This window comes from Thamnophis elegans, chromosome 3, assembly GCF_009769535.1.
Source record: "Thamnophis elegans isolate rThaEle1 chromosome 3, rThaEle1.pri, whole genome shotgun sequence".
In the NCBI taxonomy this organism is placed as follows: Eukaryota; Metazoa; Chordata; class Lepidosauria; order Squamata; family Colubridae; genus Thamnophis; species Thamnophis elegans.
Window position 1 is genome coordinate 84,541,871 of NC_045543.1, and position 27,415 is coordinate 84,569,285.

At 36.0% G+C, this 27,415-nt stretch overlaps 1 protein-coding gene and 1 long non-coding RNA gene across 3 annotated transcripts in view; one reads left to right on the forward strand and one right to left on the reverse strand.

Moving 5' to 3' along the window:
* The window catches only part of LOC116506582, a 66,604-nt gene extending 62,055 nt beyond the window's left edge, over positions 1-4,549 (reverse strand). Inside the window, exon 1 of the long non-coding RNA XR_004255047.1 lies at positions 4,456-4,549. This is a non-coding gene — a long non-coding RNA (uncharacterized LOC116506582). The remainder of the gene's footprint in view (positions 1-4,455) is intronic.
* A 146-nt stretch (positions 4,550-4,695) lies between these two features.
* Positions 4,696-27,415, forward strand: part of DAPK1 (death associated protein kinase 1) — a 67,045-nt gene continuing 44,325 nt past the window's right edge. The window contains exons 1-3 of one of the 2 annotated variants that reach the window (XM_032213352.1): positions 4,696-4,780; positions 5,735-5,904; positions 24,181-24,402. In XM_032213352.1, the coding sequence (XP_032069243.1) occupies positions 5,843-5,904; positions 24,181-24,402 (284 nt within the window). In that variant the 5' untranslated portion in view covers positions 4,696-4,780; positions 5,735-5,842. Of the gene's footprint in view, positions 4,781-4,801; positions 5,283-5,734; positions 5,905-24,180; positions 24,403-27,415 lie in introns of those variants that run through there. The other variant, XM_032213351.1, reaches the window with a different exon arrangement.

The window sequence follows — 27,415 nt, forward strand, 5'->3', positions numbered from 1 at the left end:
ATATATATAATAGATAATACAGCCAGCACATAGGTTCCCTATTACCAGGAGATCCAAAAACTTGCTGAAGTTTAAGGGCTTTCCCCAGGGTTGAGGCTAACTTCCCCTCAGGAGGGTAAGGGTTGATGTTCCAGGGGGTGGGTCCCATGGTAAGATGGAACTCCCATCTTACTACATATGCCTCTCCTGCTGGATCTGATGGGGCAGGTAGAGATAACTGGAGAGGCAATCTCTCAGATACCTGGCCCCCTGCTATGTAGGGCTTTAAAGGTCAAAACCAACAACTTTAAGTGGACCTGGAAGCAAGCTGACAACCAGTGAAGGGCTATTCAATGTATTGCCCTTTTAGAAGCCTATACTACCACATTTTGCACCAGCTTTACTTTTCAAGGCCACATAATATTCATTTGTTTGTTTGCTTGCTTGTTTTTGTGTGGCTGTCCATCACACCAAGTGACTATGGTGGTGAATAAAATTTTAAAAAATAAAAAACAACTGATACAAAACTTAAAATACATAGGATCTGAGAATAAATCACCCATCCTAATTACTAAATTAACCATAAAACAAGTTCCTGAACATACTCAGGACTAGGCACAGAGCCAGAGTTATTTTTTTAAGAATTTACGGAAAAACAGCAGGGCTGGGATCATCCTGTTCTCTGGATGGATAATGTTTCACCTTAATTATATAATTCCCATTAAAAATAAAATGAAGCAATAAAATGAAATGAAATAATAAAATATTACATATAAAATGCAATAGCCAACAAGATTAACTGCTGATATTCTACATCAGGGGTGTCAAACTCAAGACCGCTGGCCAAATCCAACCCTTGGGGTGTATAAATCTGGCCTGCGGGGCCGCCGGGGTGCCTCTGCTGACCAAAACGAGACATTTGTGGGGAGGGGTTCTGTTCTGGATGATTCTCTATACAGAAAATCATTGGGAAAACATTCAACTAATCACCTAAGAAAAGCAAAATACTCAAATTAAGCAGCCAGACAATGCAATAGAATGTGCTTTCAGAATATTTACCTGGCAGTCTAATTAGCTTGTATTCAAATAATAGTACAATTCTGCGCCATGCTACTTTACACTCATTGCTTAAGACAGAGCAACCTGACCACTGTCCTTCACACTTTGGTGACTTCCAAATTATACAATTGTAAATGTATTCTATCTAAACTGCCTTCGAAGATTGTTTGAAAGTTCAACTATGGAAGAATGCAAAACTTGCATATTTATGAGGCTGACTGATCTTCATGTATATTTACACCAAAAAATCTGTAGTGATTGCCAATTCAGCTAAAACCCATTCACCTGAACCCTGAACTCCTAATATTGAGATTAATAGGCTTAAACCAGTTGGATCCCAAACTATTTAACAGATCTCTCTTCCCTTGCATTCTCCTTTCCTTCATCTTCCAAGCATGTTCTGGTTTCATCCCACTCCAAATTCCATTAAGTGGTTAAGTTAATTTCGAATAGGATTGCCTGTAACAATTTCAATGTTGTAGACACTTTGGTCAAGATGTAGGTAGATTTTTTTTCTGACTAAAAAAAAAAATTGTTTTTAAAACAAAAACAAATGGGCAAACACATTGTGATGATAGTACGAGTACCCTGAATAGTTCAGGTACTTTAATTTATGGCAAAATATAGATTTTATTTTGCAAGATGACATCATCATTAAACAGAAACATCTGACTTGGGAAATATGGTCTTGTGACTCATTTGGAAGAACTCAAATATGTTTGGACACTTAAAAATTGCAGAAAAAGATACACATGCAGTTATTTACAACACAAGCACAGAAGCATATTTGCTTCAGCATTCACTACTTCATAAGCATGAAAAAAAGTTCTATATCATGTCTGCTAAAGTTTAGTGTAAGGTTGGTGGATTCATATTTTTATTTAGATCAAAATGTGATTTGCTTGCGCTTTATTATGGTGTGTGAACCACGTTTGTGACTTATTCAACATTAGCGTTAAGCAAACCACAATCTCTCAGGTCTAAATCTTTTGCCAATGACAGGTCTTTGTTTCCATATTAACTTCACTTTCCTGAATTAATCTGTACACCGGAATTCTATAAAGGGAAAGAGAGTTAAAATTAGAGGCAACTAAATGTTCTATTCCACAGTTCAGTGATTTTTAAAGCCAAGAGATGGCAGAACATTTTACAGATATTTCTTCTACAGACCCTGATTCAGTGTATGTATTTCTCCTTACCCAAGTAAACAGTAACATGGAGGACTACTGAGAAGAAATATTCATAAAAGGCATATGCAAAACCAAGAAGTTATAATTATTGGATTGTTTCTTGCCCCTGAAGATTAGCATTTGATTAGGTCAAAGGTTCATGTAACAGTTACCCATTGCTCATTGCTTGGGGTTGTTTTGTAGATACCTCTGGGTCATTAGTTCCTTTCAAGGTATGCAAGTCTGCAAAGCAGTGTCAAATGAGAAATGAAAAAAACTGTTAAGCTTGCTGCAGCTGTTGGAAATGCATTTAAGTAATATTGAACAATAGTTATCTAAGGTTTACAATGCACAAGCATATGGAATACTAAGGAAGAAAAAGCTTACATTGGCACTTTTAAATTTTAGTATTACAATGCAAAATATAATAAATATTGCAATATTGCTGTATAATTAGGGATATATTTATATCCTTCAGTCTAGTTTCTCTTCCCCAGTCTTGAGTCATATTAAAAGTTGCAGCATATTATATAAGCCAGCTGGAAGAGCAGGCTACATGTAAATATAGGCAGTTCTCTTGGTTTTGTTTTGGCAATTTAAATTTCTTTTCTGTCAATATGAGAGGTTCAGTAGGCTCCATTTGTTTTGCTCAAATTTTTACATCATTTACTTGGATTGAAAACTAATTAAGAATATCATTTTCTTTCACTAACTTTTAAAATGTTATGGTCATTTGAGAAATGGCTCAATTCAAACTTGGCGCCTTAAAATATCAAACCTTTTGTAGTTATATCAAGATGCATAAACAGATGCACATGCCAAACTTGGGAAAACTTAGATGTGCATTTCCATGGATGGGAGTTTTACCACAGAAATGAGATTTGTAAACCACAACAAAAACCATTCCATTTTCTGATCTTCAGAATTATTTTCAGAATGGTTTATTATTTGCTTTCAGAATAATGTATCATAAAAGCACAAGATTACAATACTATATAAAAAATTAGGGGAAAAAGAGAACTCATTAAAAGCAGCAAACTAGAACCAGCATCAGAAAGAATATTTACCTATCAGACATAAAATTATTGGACAAAGCAGTAGATATATGGAGAAAACAAAGTCCAAAAGGAAGCTGCAAAGGTTAAGAAATTAGCAAAAGGCTTATTTCTTTCAAAGATTCCCAAAACTGAAAATTTCAACTATTGTTGTAAGTGACCATCTCAGTTTAGGTATGACAATAGTGGGGCATGCAAGGATTTTGTGCAAGAGCTTTTGTGGAATAGATGAGGTGGAATTTTTCCTTCAAGTGCTGTGATTCCAAGTCATGGTTCCCAACAATTAGAGTTGAGAAATGAGCCAATGAATTTTGGCATATGATTATATTGGCATTCAATTTGATCACAACAAACAATTTCAGTCTGGTTACAGACAACCTAATATATAATAAAACAATACTAGCATGGAAATGACATCCTTGAAAAAATGTACAGGCACTATAATGCTGTATTTTCATGGTGGTTTCATTAGTGATGCCCCAAGGTTAGCTCTTCAGTTAAAAATGTGGGAATTTAGTCCTATAAAATAATCCACATATTAGTAATTCACATATCATTTCACTGCTACAGAATAGAGTAATTGTGAGACAATCACTCTTGATAAGGAAGTCTATGGAGATTCTCAGCCAACCAGGTCATGGTTCTCCCAAAAGTGCTGAGACAAACTAGACTTGGTTTTTTTTTCTTGAAGACATTTCGTTTCTCATCTTCATCTCTGAAGAAAAAGCTTCTTGGATGTGAAGCAAAACATCTTCAAAGAAAAAACAAAGTTCAGTTGCCTTTTGGGAAAAAAAGAAGCTCTTGGTAAGGAAGTTTCTCTTTGGCAAAGCAAACCTTGTGGTCAGAAAGCCAAGGCAAAGATCAACTTTTTGATAAGGCACTACAATCATGGCCCAGAAGAGTTCCACACCTGCTGCCCGCTATACCTGCGGATGCTACAACTCACTTCTCTCTGCTTGTGAGATCTTACAACCCTGTTTGGTAAATATTCGGAACCGGGAACCTTCCAAATGCGTTTAAGATCCGTTCCCAACGATGCCCAACTAGCTTCACGTCTGGCGGTTTTGCATTGCCGGAATCCACCTGGAGGGCACCAGTTAGAGAAGGGTGGGCAGTACTTACATACTGGCCATTAACCTTCTGCAACCCCCCCCCCCCCGGAATGGATGAAGTTTTTCTACCCGAGCGCTAACCTGGCGCGAGGGAGGTCCCGACGCCTTCCAAGCCGCGCCAAGGCGGCCGGCGATACCCGAAGGTAAGCAGCCTGGCTAATACACCTGCACGCCTTTGTCGGCCCGTGCGTGCGTGCGCGCGCACGAGCCGCATCCTCCCTCCCCCGTTGCTCACCGCTGGCGTGGGCTGGTCGGGAGAAGAGAGGGAGGGGTGTAAAAACGCCGCGGCTTTCCCATTGGCCGCTTGCCGGAGTGCCTTTCCCTAGCTCGGCTCCGAAGAGTGTGCGAACGATTAGAAAGGGAGGCTGCCGCCCGGAAAAAAGGAAGCGCGAGCTCGAGCAAGAGGGTGAGGGAGCGAGGGAGCGAGCTGGAGGGGCGGGTTTTTCTCCCCGGTCTCTCGCCGCCCCAGCCAGAAGGAAGCTCCCTGCGCCAAGGAGAGGTTCCCGGCGCGCCTCCCCTCCTCCCCCTGCGGCGGCGACTCCGGCAGACGAGTCGGGGGGCTTCCGTCCCTTCCTCGCCGGGTTGCGTCCCTCCTTAGCCAGCGGGAGGGCGGAGAACGGGGCAAGGCCTTCCAGGAGAGCAGGAGCCAAAGAGGAAAAGCGCCAGGCTCTTTGCACTCCTCCAAGCAGGGCGAAGGGGAATGCCCGCGCCTGGCTAGCTGGATTTTATCGACAGCCGAGCGGGCGGATTTTAGGCGGCGGCGGCGGCTCCTCCCGGTTGCACGTCCTAGTTGACCGGGTAACGGAGTGGGAGGGTTGCTGAGGAATGTGGCGTCCGTGCGGCTCCTGGCTCCTGGCTCAGGTGAAATGGTGGCTTTGGGGGCTCCTGCTTGCGGTGCGGGGAAGAAGGTGAGATGCGCGCGAGGAAGCGGCGCGCGGAGTTTAGGAGGCGCCTTTCTTTCCCCTCGCTCCCTCCCCAGCGAGGCGTTGTTCTCGTGGGGGGGAGGAGAAAGGGGGTGACTTCTTTTTCCCTGGCTGTTGTCTCCATTTCGCAGCTCGAGGCACGGGCGAGAAGAGCCTCTCGCCCGTGCAAGGCGCGCACAAGGGGGAGGAGGACCCCGGGAGAGGCTTCCATTTCTTGGCAGCTGAAGCCCGGTGATTTTTAGAGAGCGAAGTTAACCACCCGGCCGCCACCCGGGACCGCTCTGCTTTCCCAATCCTGCTTTCTTTCAGAGGCGCTGCCGGCGTGGTGTATGGTGGACCTGTGTGCATGGAGAAAACAGTGACATAACCGCACCCTTCCTGCAAACATGGGCATTTTAACTCGCCCCTTGCTTTTTCCCCCTGTCTCTCTTCTCCAGAGCGTAGCGCCATGCATGAAGTCCTGGAAGATCGTACCAAGGTGGAGGTGATGAGTTGAAAGGCAAAGGCAGTGGAAGCTGGTTGTGGGCTTTCCCTTCCCAGCTATCATGACTGTCTTCCGGCAAGAAAACCTGGAGGATCACTACGAGGTTGGAGAGGAACTTGGAAGGTAGAGTACCTGTTGGGAGGAAAGTACATGGACTTGATTGATTTTAAAGAAAATTGTCCCTAGGGGACAATAGAAATCACAGAGCAAGTATTTTGGATTGGGAAGAAGGCTGAAGGTTGTGGTGACCACAACAGGACATGGGAACCAATCCGTGATATGTGCACAACCCAGTAAACTGGGAACTGGCTAAGTGCGTTTTAGTCTTCTGTGGAATGTGAAATCAGTCTGCTTGATGGATTGCTGTTTCTGTCTGGCATGTGAACCCAGAAATGTGGGTTAATTGACTAAGCTCCAGTTCAGTTGACCAAGATAATATATATACTGTAGGAACAAAGTCACAGGATTGAACTGTAAATGCGTTTACCATTCATGCATTCCAATGAACTGCTTAAATGCTGCAAATTAAGAGATATGGTATCTTTTAGCTGTTATGTGCCTTTTAAGAGGGGATCATTAGACCACCAATAAAATGTATTACACTGTGGCAAGGAACTGAGCATTGATACTGGTGTTATGTAGGCATTTTTCCTGAGGAAAAACTCAATATTCTGATGAAATTACCTCAAAGAAGATTCCAAGCAACCTGCTTTGTTGAAAAATACTGGATTGAAGAATATTAAAATTATGTTTGTTTTATGCTGAGAGTAACTGACTATAAGAACAGTTTGCTTGATTCCAACCTTAGCAGTGAATTGTTAGTGGATGTTGTAGAACACAAGTTTGTATTAATCTGCTCTGTTGCATCTTAAGCCTTAATGTGGAAGGTTCTGAATCCAAATATTTTTTTAATGTTATCCATTTTGTAGACACTTGATTATTCTCCAACTATCAGAGTTCCCTTATTCATTTCAGTCAAATGTCATATCAAGTAAGTTATCATCATTATACAGTGTAGTTTTAACACAGATTCCATAAAGCTTGTTAGTTGAACATTATAACATGATGGGTGTATACCCTATAGCTTGGTGATAGGAAAAACAAAACTATTTACTGCTGATTATACTTCCATTTTATTTTAAATTTCTGAGTTTAATTGCTGAACTGCATTTGTTTTAAAGTGTACAATATTACATTCTGGTTGTCAAGTTATTGTAAACTTTCAGTAAAATCCCGAAGTGAACAGTAAATGTTTCCATATCAAGCGTTATATTTCTCATATACCTTCATAATTAACCCATAAAGAAAGTTTAGATTGAAAGTTTGCTGTGATTTCCAAGCCATAATGAAAATAGTATGAAGGTTGACAAGATTATTTGAGAACCAGTTTAGCAATTTGGATGTCATGCAGATTAACACAAAAACTTGTGTGAAAACAATAATGATGTAAACAGAAGAAATATACCAACTTGTAGAAAGACTTCTAGCCATCGAACTAATAAGCTATGTAAACTTGGAAATGTGTTCAAATTAACCCCTAGGTTTGAACTTTTTTGAGGATGTGTTTAAATTATAGTCCTCTTGAATTTATTTTTGAGTTACATACAGTTAAGAAAACCAATTTAGTGTGGTGGTTAAAGATACCAGGCTAGAAAAAACCAGTCACATTCTCTCAGCCTTAGGAAGAATGCCATAGCAAACCACTTCTAGAAATGTTGCAAGAAAAGTGCAAGGACTTGTCCAGGCAATTGCCAGGAGTGATCCCTTACTTGAGGGCATGAATTTATTTATTTTTTCTTTCATGTGCAATTATAATACAAAAAAAGACAGTTTTTGACTTAATTATCAACACTCAAATTATTTTTGAAACAGGCAATAATTTTACTGTATGTATTGTGAACTGACTGTACACCGAGTACCTTATAGCTACAGGGAAAAATCCAGGCCTCCTTCAAATTAATAAGAAAACAGCAACTAGATGATTAACTTGAATTCTGACATCATTCAAATTAATTTTCTACCGAAAATTATAGCCTATTGTGAAAGTAAAAATAAATTTATCTCATTTTATTCATTGTTATTTTATATGCAACATGTAGCTAATTATAATCTACAAGATAATTGTAGGATTGTTTTAAGCACTGAGCACTGTTTTAAGAATTTCAAATTGTTGCCAGGAGTCTAATGTTATTTCAGAATAGTAATGAGAATGAATTGTAACAGTGTTAAATGTATACATAATTAATGTAAGGAAAGGATTAAAAATTCAGAATGTATTAAATAGGAGATTCTTGAGTTCCAAATACCAGGATAAAAAAAAGTTAATTTGAAAAAAATAATAGTTTGGATTTCCTTTTCTTAACTGCTGCAAAATTTGTAGCGAGCTATATCTTTTTGTTGTTCAAAATTAACTGATGCCGATTTGCTATAAACATGCCAAAACTGCAAAACGCATCTTATTTTAAAAGACAATATATGATTACTAACCAAGTACATTTTATTTCATAAGTTGAAATTTATTTGTTAATCTCTATGGGACATTTTAAAGAGTTGTCTGAAAACTCTTAGCTTGCTTTTATACTGAATCACCAATCGTTTTACTTCAGTATAATTTTATGCCTCTAAATGGTGATAATGAATGTGTAGTTTACATTCTGTAGCAGTGATTTGAACCCATAGACATATGAGCAAAACAATTAGTACTCCCTTGCTTGTAACTTAAACAGCAGTAATAAGCAACCACCACATTGTCCAATTTCATAAGACCAAAACAGATTTCTGTTCCATTTAAGAGGAAATTATTATGAAATATATGCATGCCTCCATTGCTGCATTTTGTCCTTTGTGGTTATGAACAGTGTGACTGCACATTTTAAATACAGTATTCCCTGGTTTCTTTGATATGCTATATTGTTTCAGGGACTCTATGTAGTTGCCAGAGTGCTACATTCTTGTAATACTTTTTTTAAAATTATCCTTGATCAAAACAGTCCAAGAATTTGTTCCCATGACATTGGCTTGACATTAAAGGCAATATTATATTTACCTTGAAACTTTAAGATTAACTTGAAGTGAAATAGTTTAAGATATTTGAAATACCTTGTACTGGTAATACTTGGTTAATAACAGAAATTGGGACCAGGAATTCTATCAGGACACAGTCGTAAAGTGCATCACATAACCATGCCAACTTACAGTAGCAGTTCCATTTGCCATTAAGAGACTCAAGTGTGGTAGTTAAGTGTGACATCATGTGATTGTCATTTGTGATCTCCTGCCAAATGCCTCAATCATGTGATTGCAGGGGTGCTGCATGGACACAATTTTGAGGACGGTGCGTCATGCAGGCACCGTATGCTCCTTGTACTGTAATTTCTATTCAGTTCTGTCCTAACTTTGAATGGTCACTAAACAAAGAATTGTTAATCAAGATATATTTCAAGAAAATAAGCCACAAAATCATGGATTCGGTATGCGTGAAATACCCATATAGAATTTTCATTTTAAGAAACAGATATTTTAGGATTAAAAGCATAGCACAGCTTCAGTTATGTCAGAATCAGAATAGAGCTGGAAGGGACCTTAGAGGTCTTTTAGTCCAGCCCCCTGTTCAAGCAGGAGATCCTATATAATTTCAGATAAGTGACTGTCCAGTCTCTCCTTAAAAACCATCAGTGATGAAGCACCCATAACTTCTGTTCCACTGGTTAATTGTCCTCACTGTTAGGAGGTTTCTCCTTAATTCCAGATTTTCTCCTTGGTTAGTTTCCATCCATTGTTTCTTGTCCTGCCCTCTGATGCTTTGGAAAATAAATTGACCCACTCTTCTTTATGGCAGCCTTTCAAATACTGGAATACTACTATCATACCACCACCCCCAGTCTTTCTTTCTCTAGGCTAGCCAAATCCAAATCCTACAACCATTCTTCATATATTTTAATCTCCAGGCCCTTAATCATTTTAGTTGTTACTCTTTTCACTTTTTCCAAATTCTCAAGATCTTTTTGGTAATGTGGTGACCAAAACTGGATGCAGTGTTACAGGTGTGGTCTTACTGAGGATTTATAAAGCAGTACTAATATTTTACATGGTTTTGATTCTATACCTCTGTTTATACAACTAAAGATTGTATTAGCTTTTTTGGCAGCGGCTGCACACTGCTGACTCATGTTTAAGCGATCATGCACTAGGACTCCAAGGTCCCTCTCCCACAGGGTGCATAAAAATCAATGATTTTTTTATTTTTTTTTAATTTAAATAAGATTTATGTTTATTTTTATCAAATTTATTTTAATAAAATTCTAAAGATAGTTTTCTGTTTAAGATACATTAATAATTTAGTTTATTCATCATGAAATAGAGCTTAGTTATGTAGCATGAGGCTGTAGAGTCTGCAATATTTACATTTTTTGTAAACTCATTCAATGAACCCAAGCTCTGCAAGCTAAATAGGAAACCTTCATTTTGTTAGCAAATAATAAAATTAAAGAGTCTTAACTACTAGCAAGAATGAGTCCTTACATTTAAAGAGCACCTGCCATTCCAGATCCATTGTGGCAGCACCTGTTAGCAGGTATCCACTTACCTGCTTCCTGCCATGTCCCTCACCTTGTTGTGTCACTGCTGCATCACCAGCCGTCCCATTAACGTGTACCTGAGAGTCCGCCTCCTGCCAATTACCTCCCAAAGACCAATTCGATCGCACAAACTAGGCCTTTTCCGGATCCCATCTGCCAGCCAATGTCGGCTGGCGACCCCCCGGGGGAGAGCCTTCTCTGTTGCAGCTCCGGCCCTCTGGAATGAGCTCCCCGTGGAGATCCGGACCCTTACAACCCTCCAGGCCTTCCATAAAGCCACTAAGTCCTGGCTGTTCCAGCAGGCCAGGGGCTGTTGAAGTATCCAGCCCCACAGTAACTATGAATGTTGTTGTATTTTAAATTGTTGTCTGTCTTATTTATTACCTTTTCCTTTTTTATTGTAAGCCGCCCGGAGTCCTCCGGGAATGGGCGGCATACAAGACTAACTAACTAACTAACTAACTAACTAACTAACTAACTAACTAACTAACTAACTAACTAACTAACTGTGGGTCAGAGGAGCTGCTGCAGGACAGAGATTACATTTGCTCTTTAAAAATTATGATTTAAATCGGGTTGATTTAAATCAAGCCTTTTTACTAGTGATTTAATTCAAGACGATTTAAATCACTAGTAAAAAGGCTTGATTTAAATCAAATCCACCCTGCTTTCACAGTTACTGTTTTTAAGCCAGGTTTCGCCTAATCTGTACTTGTACTTTGCTTTTTCCCGCCCATGAGTAAAACCTTGCTTTTCTCCACATTAAATCTCATTTTGTGGATAGAGCCCATTGTTCAAATCTGTCAAGATCTTTCTGGATTCTGAACTTGTCTTCTGGGGTGTTGGCTATTCCTGCCAGCTTAGTATTATCTGCAAATTTGATGTGTTTCCCTCCCTCATCTACGTCATTTATGAAGATATTGAAAAGTACCAGGCCTAAGACGGAACTTTATGTTACTCCACTGCTTACTTCTCTTCATGTAGATGTAGTACCATTAAGGACTACACATTGAGTACAGCCAGTTACAAATCCATCTGGTAGTGATGCTGTCTATCCCACATTTTTCTAGCTTACCAAGAAGTACTATGTTTCCCTGAAAATAAGACAGGGTCTTATTTTCCTTTAACCCCCAAAATAAGCACTTGGCCTTATTTTTGGGGATATCTTATTATTTTTGAGGTGTAGGAGGCTGCGAGCATGGTCACCTCATGGCTGCTGCTGTGTTACAATATTTTCAGGAAGGGCTTATTTTCAGGGGAGGGCTTATTTTAGCACATGCGCTCAAAACCCCGATAGGGCTTATTATCCAGGTCTTATTTTCAGGAAACAGAGTAGGTTGTGGTCTACTTTGTCAAATGCCTTGCTGAAGTATAGATATACTATGTCCATAGCATTTCACTGGTCTACTAATTTAGTCCCTTTGTCAAAGAATGAAATAAGATTGGTTTGGCATGATCTGTATTTAACAAACTCATGCTGACTACTAGTTATAACTTTATTTGTTTCTAGATGTTCACAAATCTGTTTTTAATTTTTTTTTCCAGTATCTTCTCATATATTCATGTTAGGCTGATTGGTCTGTAGTTTCCTGGATCTATTTTTGTTTTCTTTCTCCTTTTTTGAGGGAGAACACCAGCTCTTTCAATTCATGGTGGATTCTGTCTCACATCTGAATAGAAATACAATTTGTACAGTGAGATGTACAAATAGGCTATTTCTCCAAATACAAGTTTTTTGAGGCAAACAAAGATACTGTTTCCCATATCTGTAGTCTAATCCTTAGTGGCATTTCCCTGCCAATTTCTGCAAATAGACTGAAATTGGTTAAGTGCAGAGTTCTTAAATGGCAGTGGGGCTTAAACTGTAAAAATCTCCCTTTGTTGCTCACTGCTATAAAACAATACAGCACCCAATTTTCTAAAGGCAAACTGCTTCATTTAAAGGAGCTTTTACCTCAAATCAATGGTTCCTCATTTGATTTAGTATATGCACATCAAATTGCTTTTTAATGCAAACTTTACACTAATTTTCTTCTGGTTTCTATCCTGTATACAAAACAGTAAAGTTAACGAGTAGAAGAATAGAAATGGAGAAGAATAATATGAAAAATATAAATGGTATAGTAATCTGTAAAAAATGCTGGTCTGGCCAATCAGTGGTACCAGTTGACCCGTGTGTGCTAACATCGGAATTCCAAAATACAAGTAGCCATGTAGAATTGTAAGTCAGCTCTGGCATTGTAGGAACACAAAGTATAAAACTTACTTCTTCCAACATTTAAATCTCGAAAGCTGGCTGTGCTGCTTTATATTGTATGTTTTATTTAGAGGAACTCTCCAGTGCTAGAAATGCCCTAGTTACAGAACCCAGCTAGATTGCCACAGTGCATACTTTGTTTCAATCGCAATTATATTTCAACAAGATGAAACCTTGAGCTAGGTTAGAATTAATTTAACTCTCAGGGGGGGACACATTTCTCTGCAAAATGGCATGGTTTGCAATTTGGGGGTTCTGCAAACTTGCAACTCTTGCTTGAACAGCAGCTGAAGGTTCTGGACAGGAGACATTTTGCCCATCTTCACTGATACAGCAGCTACAACTGTTTCTAGAGAAGATACTGTTGTCAGTGATTCCTGTCTTTATACACTTCAGAGGTGTATTACTGTGCTTGGATTTGCTTGTCAAGACTACTTGGAAATTGATTCAATATTTAGCAGGATAATATCAGTATTGTGGGAGGTACATTTGCTGCTAGTTGCTAGGTACACTTCAGAAAGATCCCATTAACATTTTGGTTCAGATTCTGGTTTCCTCTCCAAATAGCATCTTCCTATTCTGTGCAGGAAGAGATGCTGAACATTCATTCCTATCACTGGTCAAGAGGACAGCAAGGTTTTCGGTGGTTGTCCAACCTAACAAGATATATTTGTCCTCCTCTGGATGATTAGATGTGTCATCTTAATCATTTGTTAGGAAACAGACAAAAATTATTGTTTTGGAACATAAATTTGGAATCAGAGTAGCTGTTACTTGCTGTGTCTGGCAGTTGTGTTACTTTATGGTTTTTATGTTGATTCTTGGACTTTATGTCTTTTATGATACGTGTTGTGAGTTGTAGTTTTATCAGCTGCCAAAAGCTGATGACTGGAGTTGCATACAAATGCTGTGAAATAAACAATAAATAGAGAAATGCTATGTAAATTCAGGTATACAGTATAGCACAGTATAATGCAAGCAGATATATAAATCCTTGAAACTATGGGTAACATCATTAGGTCTTAAAATTAAAATTAATTGCTGATTATATATTTAATATAGTATAATGACATGCCCTAGAATGTCATTCATCTTTTGCTTCATACAATTAGAGTGGTGTCACTTTCAATTTCACAGGATTGAAATAGTTTTGACTGCAATAATATTTGGGAAATATAATGGTATAATAAAAGCTTATGAAGTAAGAAAATGCTCAAAATAGGTTCTTGTTTTAAATTCAATGTTTGGGGAAATTGCAGGTCCTTACCCTGATACTTGCAAAAAAGACCTGCAAATATAGTATATTAGGGATGCATCTGAAATATATTTTGTTTCAAACTTGGGACAAAGTGTTCTTTCCAAGCTGATTTGTTTTACAGGATAAAGGTAGAAAAATAGTTTAATGTCTATAATCCAATGGGACAAAACAAAATGGGAGGTTGAAGAAAAAAACTTATTTGTTTTTCACCTCCAGGTAACAAAAATAATCCATGTCGATTGATATCTGTCATTTAACCAATAAAAAACCTGTACAAAGCAATTAGTTTAGTGCTATGTTCAAAATTGGATAAAGTGTGGCTATTCTTAATATGGCTTTTTGAAGCAATCAAATTTCATAAATCATGATTGAATTTTATTATAGGATAATATGAAATTTGATTCCTTCAAGAAATCATATTTAATAGAAGCAGAGTTTAAGTTGTAAATAATATAATATTCTCTTCTCGTAGCCATACTAGAACAGAATGGCTGAGTTTACCAAATCTTGTAAACTGCTTATTCTTATGCTTATAGTATCTAACGAATCCCTGATTTTTAGCTACAGTTTGATGTGAGATCCAAATTGACAAAATATAGTTAATGATGAAATTTTCAAATCAACCTATCACAGAATTGGGATTACACACTATAATTACACTAATAACATATAATTTGTACTGCTGAATGGAAAATTAAAGATGGAAAAATTAAAGTAGAGAAGATATTCAAATGTTTCAGTGATTTCACTGTTTTTGTTAAAGTAACATAAATGAGCCCTACCAAAAACAATATTGGACTTTCATATTGCATATTCCTCCCTCCTCTGGTATAGTTATATACCAAGACTTGAAACTTCTTCCATTTTAGATTAATTGCAGCTTGTGGCCAAAGCTGAACAAAATTTCTATGTAATGTTCACTATGCTTTATTGAAACAAGCCAGTTTTAAGTTATAGTTTGGCACTGGCTATTTTTAATTGACTAAGTTAAAATTAACTGCATTTAGTGTTCAAACGAAAGCATAGTCTGAAGCCCATTGAATGAAATTTTAATTGTTAGGTGTATCAAGTGCATAATTAAGTTTTTGCATAATTTAAAAAAATATTTCACTTTTAAATTATTTCACTTTTATTTGAGACTCATTCTGGGTTAAAATTGCATGACATAATTTATTGTAGATTTAATAATGGATAGATATTTTAAGAAGTGGTACAAAGGAGCTTATATTTATAGAAATTAACTTTCTTCTGTATATTCATGAATTTCCCTTTAACAAACATCATGGATGCGAATATTTTTTTTCTGGATAGGCAAGATAAAACATGATGGCATCTTTCTTGCCTGTAGCAGAAACATTTTCTGTCTGAATGGATTTCACCCATGCATGAATTCTTTTCCAAGAAAGTAGGTCTTGTGCCAGCAAGGTGAGATAGAGTATTTTTCCACTGAAAATTTTCCATTTCTAGATATGCATTGCTTTATTAAATTAAATGAATGTAATATGAAACGGGCTTTGAGAAAAATAAGATGTGTTTTTTGTTCTGATAATTAACTTTATAAAATGCATATACTTCTTCGGACATAATTAAAATATGTGCTGCCAGTTATCACTATCTTCATTTTTTCTTAAAATTATGTGAGGAGAATTTCCACTTTTGTCCATCTGACCTTTTCTCTTCACCTTTCCTAAAGAGTCAGGATTGATTTTAGTGTTTCCCAGAATTGCTGACAGTCATTCCCCATATATATTCAGCATAACAAGGTTGTTTTGTTTAAAGCCACATTTTTTGATGATTGAATTAACAGCGGCAACCTAAGTTGTAGCTTCCAGTAGGTGAGTGATTGTTTGTATATTTATTTAATATTTATCTATTTGCCACGACAATGTTACCTCCCCAAGGTCTTCTGATTAAATGGCATATTAAATAAATTTCCCTGGCTTTCATAAGCATTATAGAAATTTCTTAAACAGACTTTGTGAACAATAAATTATTTATAGAAATACGGGTATTCCTTGATGCATGATAAAAATTGGGACCAAAATTTTCACTGCAAAAGATGCGATCATAAAGCACAATGTCATATTGCTTAGCATTGCTTTTGCGGCAGCACTCCCAACATTCCCCATTGCCATTGCTTAGTAAATTCCACTGGTTATAAGTACCCATCCCAATTTAAGTCAGCCAGGGCTTAATTCCTCCCACTCTCAAGCCTTGGTAAAGTAAGGGATTACCTCCAACTCCCCCGTGCCACTGCTTATCTCACCACCATCCCTGCCCATTTAGCCATCCTGCACTCTGTCTTGTGGGCCAACAAGAAGTCCCAAAACTGATGATGGGGCTACCTGCTACACTCTGGCTCAGAGTCTTCTTGGCCTGCCTGGGCTGCAAGAAGGCCCTGGCACAGAGTGCAACACAAAACTGCAGCCTCCCTTGGAAGCCTCAGCTATCTAGCTCAGCACTGTAGCACAAAGCTGCAACATTCCAGAAAACCCCAACAGCATGGCTCCAGGAAACCGAAACAGCCCAGCTGCCCTTACTGCCTGTCACCCCAGCTGACCTTCACCGTCTTCTTGCTTCCACTGAGATGTACTGCCATGGCCCTTTACAAAGCAGCTGCTCACCACCTAGGTGTCACAAGGAAAATGCTGTGCATGACCTTGGGATAGGCATGCTTGGTCACCAGTGGAAACAAGAAGATGGCAAAAGTTGCCTAGATCGACGAGCCACAGAGTATAAATTGTGGGAAGATAAATGGAGGACGTTAAAGTGTCCATACAATCTTAAGTAAAGTACTGAGCACCCAAGTTTTGACCCCCGGAGTGCTGCAAGAGCTGTAACTTCAGAGATAGGTCATAAATCACTTTGTTCAGCATTGTTGTAACTTGAAATGATTGTAAATCGAGGATTACCTATAACCAGAAGTAACTGGCAGTTTGATCTAGTGATTAAGGTATCTGGCTAGAAAGCAAAATACCATGAGTTCAAGTCCCCCCTTGGCTATGAAAGCCAGCTACGTGACTTTGGGCTAGTCACTGGTCTCCAAAGTTATCTCGCTTCACAGTCCAACTCATCTCACAGGATTATTGTGGTGAAAATAGGAGTAGGAAGATGTGTTGGATATGTTCACTGCAAAGATTGGGTTATTTGTGAAAATAATAAAAGGCAGAATATAAATTAAATAGTTGTAAATAGAGATGTCTAAATAAATAAAAGCAGATTACTTCCTGATTTTCTTCAACTTCTCTATAATACTAAATACTAATACTAAGTTCAATAGAATAATTTTTTTGTAGAAAGGTATTGATTTTAAATATTAGCATTTGTTGTTTACAGTTATGTTTTATTTTTGGCCTTAAAACAGCAGATATTTCCCCAGGGCTACTTACAACTCAGATTCAAAGTTGTGACAGACCCCCACCCTCACCCATTGCTATCTGAGTGCATTTTGAGGGCTTGGCAACTGGCACGCATTTATGGCCATTTGTAACATCCCACAGTCATGTGACCACAGTTTATAATGTTTTTCCCAGAAGCTAGTGTTTATTTGTGATTTTGTGGCAAAAAATGTTTTGTGGCAATGGATTTGCAATGGTTATGTAGCGAACTGCTTAACGACTGGCATTTCTTACTAATGTAATTCCAAGCTCAATTACATTTTTAAGTCAAAGTCTATCTGTAATTTGATTATGAATTCCTATTTGTATTAAAAGCTATATTCCTGTTCCATGAACAGTATATTGTGGAATCTAGAATTTTCTACTTGCTGATCTAAAAAATGCAGCTAGTCCTTGATCTATGACTAAAATTGGGATCAGAATTTCTGTTGCTAAACAATTTTGCAGTTTTTAACTGAGTCGCACCCAATTTTACAAACTTTTTTATCATGGTTATTAAGTGAACCACTCAAGTTTAGTGAATCACTCAATCACTAAGTAAAGAATGGGCTGGGAAGGGCACAAATATCAATCATATGACTCCAAGACACTTCAATCATTGTAACCATTGTAAATATATGCTGGTTGCCAAGAGCTGAATTTTGAACACATGACTCTAGTAATGCAGGTTTTTTCAACTTCCCAGGATCACTAAATGAATGATGATAGGTTGATGTATATTTTTCTCATTCATGCATGCATGCATTTTCAGTACAGGTAATCCTGGATTTCTGACTGGTCACTTGGTGACTGTACGAAATTATGACACAACCCTCAAAAGCTACTTATGACCCAAAATTACGGCCTGTTGGACTTGGGGCTGGCAGGAGATAAGCAGGGCAGGGGCACTGTAGCATCTTTGCAGTTTGTTGTAGGGATGAATTATGTGGGGACACTGGAGTCACTGTAATTTCAGGACCTGGTCATAAGTAGTTTTTTTGGGGGGGGTCCACCATAGTTTTGAATGATCACAAAACAACCGTGGACTACCTGTATTACATTCTCAAATGGTCTAAAACCTTTGATTTCAAAAGTATAGGCAGGTGTATGTTGCTTTCACTTAGTGCAGTATTAAAGTTCAAAATGCAGACTGTATTTTTCTGTATGTACATATTTAAACTTACATTTATGTTTGAATGGGAATCATCTTCATTTCATACTTCTGGTCTCAGATTTTTTCTTCTATCTACATCTACTCCATCTAATCTGCTGTTACAGTTTTAGTCAGCCACGATTCCATTTTTTTTAGTTAGTACAGAAAGTTGCATATAATGTTCCTAATTGTTTATCTCAACAACCTCTTACATTTCATCGCAATCTGTATATTAATGCTAGGTAGCCTAAACAGAGAAATGTAAAAAAGAAAAAGTAAAAATACATTGATTAAACCGTGAACCTTGTGTTATACTTAGTCTTCTTTAGAAAGAAGTGCTAACAAATTTTGATTCAGTCTCACAATCAGATACAATTTTTACCTATTGATTTTTTCCATAATAAGAACACATTGCATATACTATATGAAATATATCTGATTTTAATTTTTAGTCCTGACCAATATGATTGTGAAATTCAGTTCCAGAACATGACATAATTATGCTTGTTTTCACTCAGAAGATATAAAAAGGTTCTATGTATGTATATATCTATGCATTATTGTTATTCCAGTCAGTCGTGTCTAATTCTTGGAAAGTACCTGGGCAAGTCAGACAAGTTCCTGCAATTTTCTTGGCAAGATTTTTCAGAAATAGTTATCAATTACCTCCTGCCTTGGGCTGAGAGAAAGTGACTGGACAATGGCCACCCAACTGGTTTTATGCTTAAACTGGACTAAAACTCACGGTCTCATGATTTCTAATTTGGTGCCTTAACACTACACTAAACTGACTCTAAGTTTATAAATTACACCATGTTTATATCATGTGAAGAATAATTAGTACTATATATATATATATATATAGATATAGATATAGATATAGATATAGATATAGATATAGATATAGATATAGATATAGATATAGATATATAGATATAGATATAGATATAGATATAGATATATATATATATATAGATATATATATAGATATATAGATATATATAGATATATATATAGATATATATATATATATATATAATGTGAATATCAAGTACAAAAAACTCGCACAGTTTTCTCTGTGTCGGTTAAAAATGGAATTCAGTTGCTTCTAGGCCTGACAAAATGTATCATATGTAGTAGATTAGAAAAAATTGGGGTGGGGGATTGTTATTTTGGCATATGTCATTACCAGAATTCTCTTCTGCCTAGGTAGAGGGTCATCTAATTATGACTCAATGGAAACAGGTTAGGAAAGAGGGTATTGAAAGAAATAAGTTTAAAGTATTATTACATTTTTATTTTATAGTGTAATTTATGGCATTCTTTCTGGGCAAATATCTAGCAATTCTAAATTTAATTCAGTAGATCCAATGTTCAAGGAATTTGTTCCGTTTGCAGGTTTTTATGGGCATATATATTCAGTTTATTGAAGCTGTTCATAATAATCCAGTAGCATTAGAAATAGGACATTTGCCATGGAGACTATTATTTGTGTGTGTGTTTTACCCAGCTTTTCAGACAAAAACAAAGAGTTGTAAGACTAGAAATGGAGAACTATCCTTGTCCTGTGGCTTCCATATGGAAAAAAACAGGACACAAAAAGGGAGAATGGGACAGAAAGAGGGGAAGAAAAAAGCACACCAGATCTTAGTTTTTGTAATCAAAGAAATAAATTGAAATAAAGGCCCATTTAATGCAATTTGGGCATGTCTTTTCTAACAAATACAGGTATTGTTTAAACAGAGCTTTCTTCCATTTGAAATATTATACATCTTGCTTATTTGTTTTATGGAAGTAGACATAGTCTTTTCCATTTAATGTCAAAATTATTGCATGACAGTTTATATTATTATTCACATTTGGAAATATTTATGTGTAGATTCATTCTGCGTTCCTTTCTCAATGGCTTTATGATTTTAAAACATCAGGCAACTTGACATTTTAAAATTTAAATTTTAACATCTACACAAAAAAAATTGTTTTGTATTTTTAAAAATTATTACCTCAGCAACTTTGGAAGCATTGTCCATTGATTACCATATATGCTTCCTGATACATTATTGAAAATCTCAATAATATTTTACATTCAGCAGATTTTTTAGACTCATCACACCTTGTGATAAAAACTGTGATCAACTATGCAAATATATGATCAGACATAGTAGCCTACTTTTATGCAAAAGTATACGTTGATATGTGTAGGTGGTTTTGTTTACTTTAATTGCTTCTTAATGTATATATTTTATTTAATGACTGAATTTCTATAGCTGGAATAAATGATGGTAGTGTATTATATTCTTCATCCTGGATAGAGCATATTTGTGTAGTGATTGTGAATTGACTGATTTAATGGCACATAACCATTCAGTTAGTACTATATTACGTTTCTCTGAGTTGTTCTTTGAATAATAGGAGGAAAATAATTATCTCATGGGATTTCTGGAAGCATCTGTGTGAAATGAGATATGGTAGTGGACTCATAGGTATTGCTTAGCAGAACTGCTCGTATTGTTAGTATCATTCTTTGTTATTAAGCTTCCTAGTAGAGATATTCTAAAAGCATGTTATGCTAACTCAGAAGGTTTATTACAAGTCTACACATTCCTTACTATTGGAGTGATATATCACTTATAGAGCTGGTAGTATAGAAGCTGATACTCTGTAAAACAACTTGGGTAAATTTTTGAATTATACACATTCAGGAAGTAAGTTGGAGGAAGGTTTTTTTTTAAAAGGGACAAATAAACTTTTATCTTAAAAGGCATTTTGCTCTGCTTACAGTAGAGTAATAATGTTGCCAAACTCACAAATTTAAGGTACATCATATAGCTGATCATGATTACATTACCACCTCATCCCATAAATGTTTACATTACAAATTGATATGTATTGCAATTACAATATCTGAAGAAATCTTACTTGAAATTAATTATAGTTACAAGACTTTTATAAACAGTGTTTAAAGTCTGAATTAAAAGCTGAAATGATGGAAAAGTTGTTAAGGGCTGTATCTATTTTCTCCCTGATAAATCAATGTTTTGGTACAGTCATGATTATAGCAGCCATTTTGAATTCACGCAATTTGTTTTCAAATATATAAATGTGATTTTAGAACAATGCCTGTAAAGGTATCCTACACAGCTTTGCACTGGACAGATGATTTAATTATGTGAGAACTTTTTAAAAAATGTATTCCTAAATGTAATTGTATGATGGTCCAGGCAGCTAAAGGGGAAAAAAATAATTTCATGATCATAGTTGAGAGAGAAAAAACAGTTGTAATATCATTTTCCAATGGATCATTTTTAATCTGATCTCCCATATAGGTGATCCTCCTGGGATTGTACATTCGTAATAGTATGGCTCATATGATCATTGGAATGCTGCAAGTTTATCATTAGTAATGAGCCACGAAGGGAGTAATCAGCATGTATTTTGTATTTTGAGAAAATTGCTGGTCTGTTTTTATTTTCCATCTGCTCAAACACAGATCTTTTTTAGGCCTACATTTTATAGCAATCTGTTTAGGTGTCCCCAACTGACTTTAACTTCTCAGTGGTTAGCAGTTGAGTTATCAATATCATAACACAAACTATGATTTGCAAATCAGGTTTAATTTCTTATGTGGTCTACTAGTAATAACAGCTGTTTTGAGTTTGAGGGTATATCATGATTAAGAAGTAGACTTGCACATATATCTGATCTTTATGTAAACTCATTATCTTCTTTACATTATTTTTTATTGTATCAATGCTTACTAAATACTACAGCATGTTTTACAGTGATTTTAAAATTCTATTGTTTATTCCATTAGTGTCAATCTTGGCCCATGTTTAGTAAAGTGATGTTTTTAAATGCTATGGTACCCACACACACATTTTATGATATATTTGAGGATATTGGTGATTCTTAGACATGAACACTGCAACAGATATCTTATACATTTGTTCCTACTTGAAATCCTGTAACTAGTGCTGAAAGAGTTATAGCTGATAGATACTGTCTTTTTTTTTAATTACAGGGGTTTTATATTTTCAAACAAGCTTTCCCTTGCTCAAGTGGATATTGAAAAGTTATTTACAAACAAAAAGTCAACACTCATTTAAGAAGTTTTAATTTTCATTCATGTTTCCCTGGACAGACAGACAGACAGATACTTGTAGATATCAGTAGATATTAAGTAGAACTAAGCAACATGAAATGAGAAAAATTGTGTTGGCCAAGAAAAAAAGCTTGCATTGTATAAAAAAATTTTTAAAAAATGAAAACCTTTTTGTCAGCCTGGCTCTCAGTTTTAACTGCATCTCTTGAGCCATTTCTAAAAATTCTTCCTGAATCCCCTGACTTTCTAGATAGGTTTTTTTGTTTATTTTTTCAATTTTAATTTTAGAAATGTCTGTAAGTTTATTAAAAAGAAAAAAAAAGAAATATCACATTGACATAAATTTTCAGATCTTTTGCAATAACATTATTGAGTAGATTGGTTTTTGAAGCATTTCAGGTTTTATTTATTTAGGCTTTTAATCCCAATTTTCTTGCAAGTTTTCTTTCTTGGTTTTTAAGCCTTCTTTCTCTGGCAACTCCCATGTGAAAAGGCACAGTTTCTTTTCAATCTCACGCAACCAGAGAGAACTGCCCTGCACCATATACTGTCATCATATCCAATGAAGAAAGAAAAGAAAGAATAGAGAACTTGCTTGAGCAGATCTGTAAAATTTACATGTTTAAAAAAATCAAACCATTGTTTTGTCAGGATTGACATGATTTTATTTTTCTATGAAATGCCAAATATATGGAGATCATAAATGGCCAGTTAAAGGGATGTAGATGTTATAATAAAGCAACTTTATGATCATAAAAATTCTTTTTTAAAATTAGCTACAGAGAGGAATGTGGTTTGAGATGGTGAGATTGGAACCAGAGGTGTTGAGGTCAGATAGAACTAATTAGACAGACATATAGACACATTTAGCAGATTTATCCTAGTCTCAAAGCTAGGTTAAAAAAAATGGCTGCAAGTCCATTAATTTGAAAAGGTGGGAGGAAAGGCTGAAGATTTAACCCTAGGGCTGACCTATATAGATAAATGTTCATTACAAAGATTTACTGCATGTGACTTTATTCTTGTCTGCAGCAAAGCGTCTTATTTAATCATGTCAAGCTTGAAGTTTCTGTTGTGTGCTGGTTATGGGACACAAGATTGAGTTTGTGGATAATATAGATAACTGTATGTTGCCATGCCTGTGTGAAGCCTGACAGCAAAAGTCAAACTGGGGTGACTTTTCTTTTAATCTTTTTGTACTACAATTTTTGATGATGAGATAGTAAGTTGAAAAAGAAATAAATATAATAGATGTTCTAATACAAATATACATTTGATTAAATTTAAATTCATTTGAAGGCTTTCCAAAAAAGAAGCATATTTTTCTGTTCGCATATTTTTATTTCGGTAGAGCTGTAGTGTTTTCTCTTATCCCCCGCATTGCAGTTAAATATTGGCTATATTTAAAATGTGGATGTGTTGGCAGAAAGTTTTAGCTTAAAAGGACCAAGATAAATGGGAAAAAAATATGTAGCTTTGCTCCATTATTGATTGATGTGATTTATATTTCACCTTTCTGTATTCCTGCGCAGGAATTACTAAGGCAGCTAGACAAATGATTGGAGTCAGCACAAGACAATATCCTGTACTTTTGTGTAACAGTTCTTATTTCCATCAAGATATTGTTATAACTTAAAAAGCACCATCTTTCTTTTCTTCTTCTCCTTCTTTTTAGTGGCCAGTTTGCAATAGTAAGAAAATGCCGTGAGAAGACCACTGGGGCACAATATGCTGCAAAATTCATTAAAAAACGAAGAACAAAATCCAGTCGTCGAGGAGTAAGTCGTGAAGACATTGAACGAGAAGTAAACATATTAAAAGAAATCCAACATCCCAATGTGATTACACTCCATGATGTCTATGAAAGTAAAATGGATGTAATTCTTATATTGGAACTGTAAGTAATATTTAAGTTGTTTGAAATGTCCGTTTTGGAAATGAAACTTTTGTACCAGTTTTGAAAATGATTTGAAAATGAAAACCCCAATAATTATCTTGTATTGGAGGGCCATGCTCATAAGAATAGAATAAACAGTTCAAAATAAATGCATTTTTATTCAGGCATCTTTGTCTTCATGTGCTGTAAAGCATGAGTACCTTTGAAAATTAATCCTGAAGATTATCTGCTTGGAAAGAGCTGAGACTGTTGAATTTTAACTTTTATGGTGGCTGTCTCTTTTTTGACCCATTTGCCTTTTTTCTCTCATTAGTATCCAGTTTTGTCCTCTCCTTTCCTTCCCCCCATACTCCCGCCATCACTTCTTTTTTCTTCTTTTCCCTGCTTGTTATTCTTATTTCTTTCTCACCTGTTCTTATATGAAAGGGAATGAAACTTCTCTGATAGAGAAGTATGTGTGGAGGAGAATAGTTGGTATAAGCAGATGGGGACCAATTAATTTTGTAAATGGCTTATCGTATTTAAAGACCATTAATTTTAGTTAACAGTTAATATAGGTGCTTTTGTCTGCATTTCTTTCGTCTACAGACAAAAATGGTAATACATGCTTTTGTGGAATAGCAGAATTAGAATTTTCTAGATTTAGTATAGCTGGTATTGTCAATCTTGGGCAAGGAATCTATATATCAAATAAATCAGTGAATTTGCTTTCTTTTGCATAATTCCTGAAATCTGGGTTTCATTTTGAAGATCACTGCTTTCATTCTACCAAAGCAACATTGGAAGCAATATTCCTTGCCTTAAATTGCCATCTTTTAAAATGCGGCAAATCATTTGCAGACTGTAAGTTATTTTCGTGATTTCTTTTTCTCAGCACAGGCAACTTGAGCTACAGCCACAGCCTGTTTTATTTCCCTTCCAGCTTGAGTCTTCAAAATCCCTTCTTCCACTCTAACTTTTCTTCTTCCTTAGAACTGCTTCTCCTTTCTTCACGGCCATTGTAATTCCTTCTGCAAGAGCAAAACGTCAAGTTAGCTAGAATGCTGTTCTTGGTTGAACAGCCTGAAAGCAGCAGACTCAGTGACATATTTTTCATTTTCACAAACAAGAGACCAGTTTTTTTTTCCACAGTATTCCCTTGTGCTTTTTGTTCATTCGCTGAACTATAAAAGCTATCTGGGCAAAACAAAAGAGCCAGATATTCTTAAGGTCTGAATGGCGTAAGGAAGCAACTTGTTCATTTCTGACATATACATTGGAAATGTTCCTCATCAGTTTTCTTTTTCAAAATCTGCTGGAAACATAAACCTATAATTCTCAGAACTATAACAGTTCTGTTATCATATGATGCAACAGTATGAGACTGCGGGATCAGGTTAACCATACTTAGCAGTAGGTGGTGTTCTAATAAACAAAAAACAATTCTATTAAAGAATATTAATTGATAGAGTAGGCTTGTGCAAATCTTCCAGTGAAGCATTGCTCATAAATGAAGCACCCTGCTGGATCTGTTCCTTGAAGCTGCCACAGCCACTTGAAGGTTGCTATGTTAGCTTTGAGGCATTGCCAAGCTTTAGAGCACTTAATCGAATGATCTATACAGTTCTAGAGTAGAATAGAAAACTTTTAACTTGACATTTGTTCCCACTAATGCATATTCTTCTAATTATTGGCTAATTCTCAGCAGTTATGAATAAGCTAGAAAATGTCATATTACTTTTTAAACAAGCAACAAATGAATTAACATTACATGAAAAACGTGAAAAAAAATTCCAGTGCATTTAAGCATACAGTCAGAATATTCACACCTGTAGGGGGCATATAATAGGAAATAAGAAGATTTTATAAGAGTCTGTTTGTCAGAAGTTTAAGTTGACTGCCAGATTTTTAATATTGATATTTTAAATATATTTATGTATTATGCTGTTTTATTATTATTCCTTTAATTGCTGATTAGGAGCCACCCAGAGTTTCATATGAAATGGGTGGCTATATAAATGTTTTAAATAAAAAAGTAATTTTGGAAAATGTATGTTGATAATGGAGTTTTTTTATTTTTTTAGATGCTTCTAAGATTAAGTTGTTTGTTCTTTCTGTATTAGTTGTTAGCTATTATAAATCTTGGCTACTGCCTTAACTTCAGAAGATTTGTCTGAAGTTGAAAGAGCATTCCCCACTTAGGATGGATATTTAGAAAAGACATTCCATATTGCTAATCCAGGCAGGAGTTTTGCTTTTAGTTTAGTTTAGAATATTTCTCATTCTCTTTTTAAGTTTGTATGATTTATCATGTTTTCTTCTTGGAAGATAAATAGGAGGGAGGAAAGAAGGAAGCAAGCAAGCCATTTTCCCATAAGGAAACTCAATTGGGAATCTGGCAGGAAATCAGAAGTCATTCTCATTCCCAATGTTGACTCCTGCTCATGTTGTTTCTCTGTTTAGATAAAAAATACTTTTGGAACGATGACCCAGTGGGGAACGAGTTGTCTACTTTAAAATAGAAAAATCAAATCGTAGCTATTTAAAAACAAAGGATAGCAATTCAAGATGGTATAGTACATATGAAAAGCAAGCTCTTCATATCCAGGCTTAAATAAACCTTATGATATTTTTTGTGGTATTTTAAATCTTGGACTCCAGTGATAGAAGGTATTATGCCAGTCTGAGAGCTTTCTTGATTAGGAATTAATCCTCCTTTTTCTTGTGTGGAGAATCAGTTTGCACCTCCAAGCAACACTTTCAGATTGTTCTCTAGAGTCCATTTAAAGGGTGAACATGTAGTTGATAAAGCACATGTCTTTTACAAATGATGAAATTGTCATCTATAATGTTGTTACATCCAACAGATAGAAGATACCTATATCATGCTTTAATACTTTACCAAGCAAGAAAAGGCTTTTAACATTTATCAAGCAAGAAAAAGTCTAGCAAATTTAAATCTTTCTATGAATAAATTATACAATGAGCTGATTTGCTAATATGAAAACCTATCATGTTAATCTAATCTATTAAT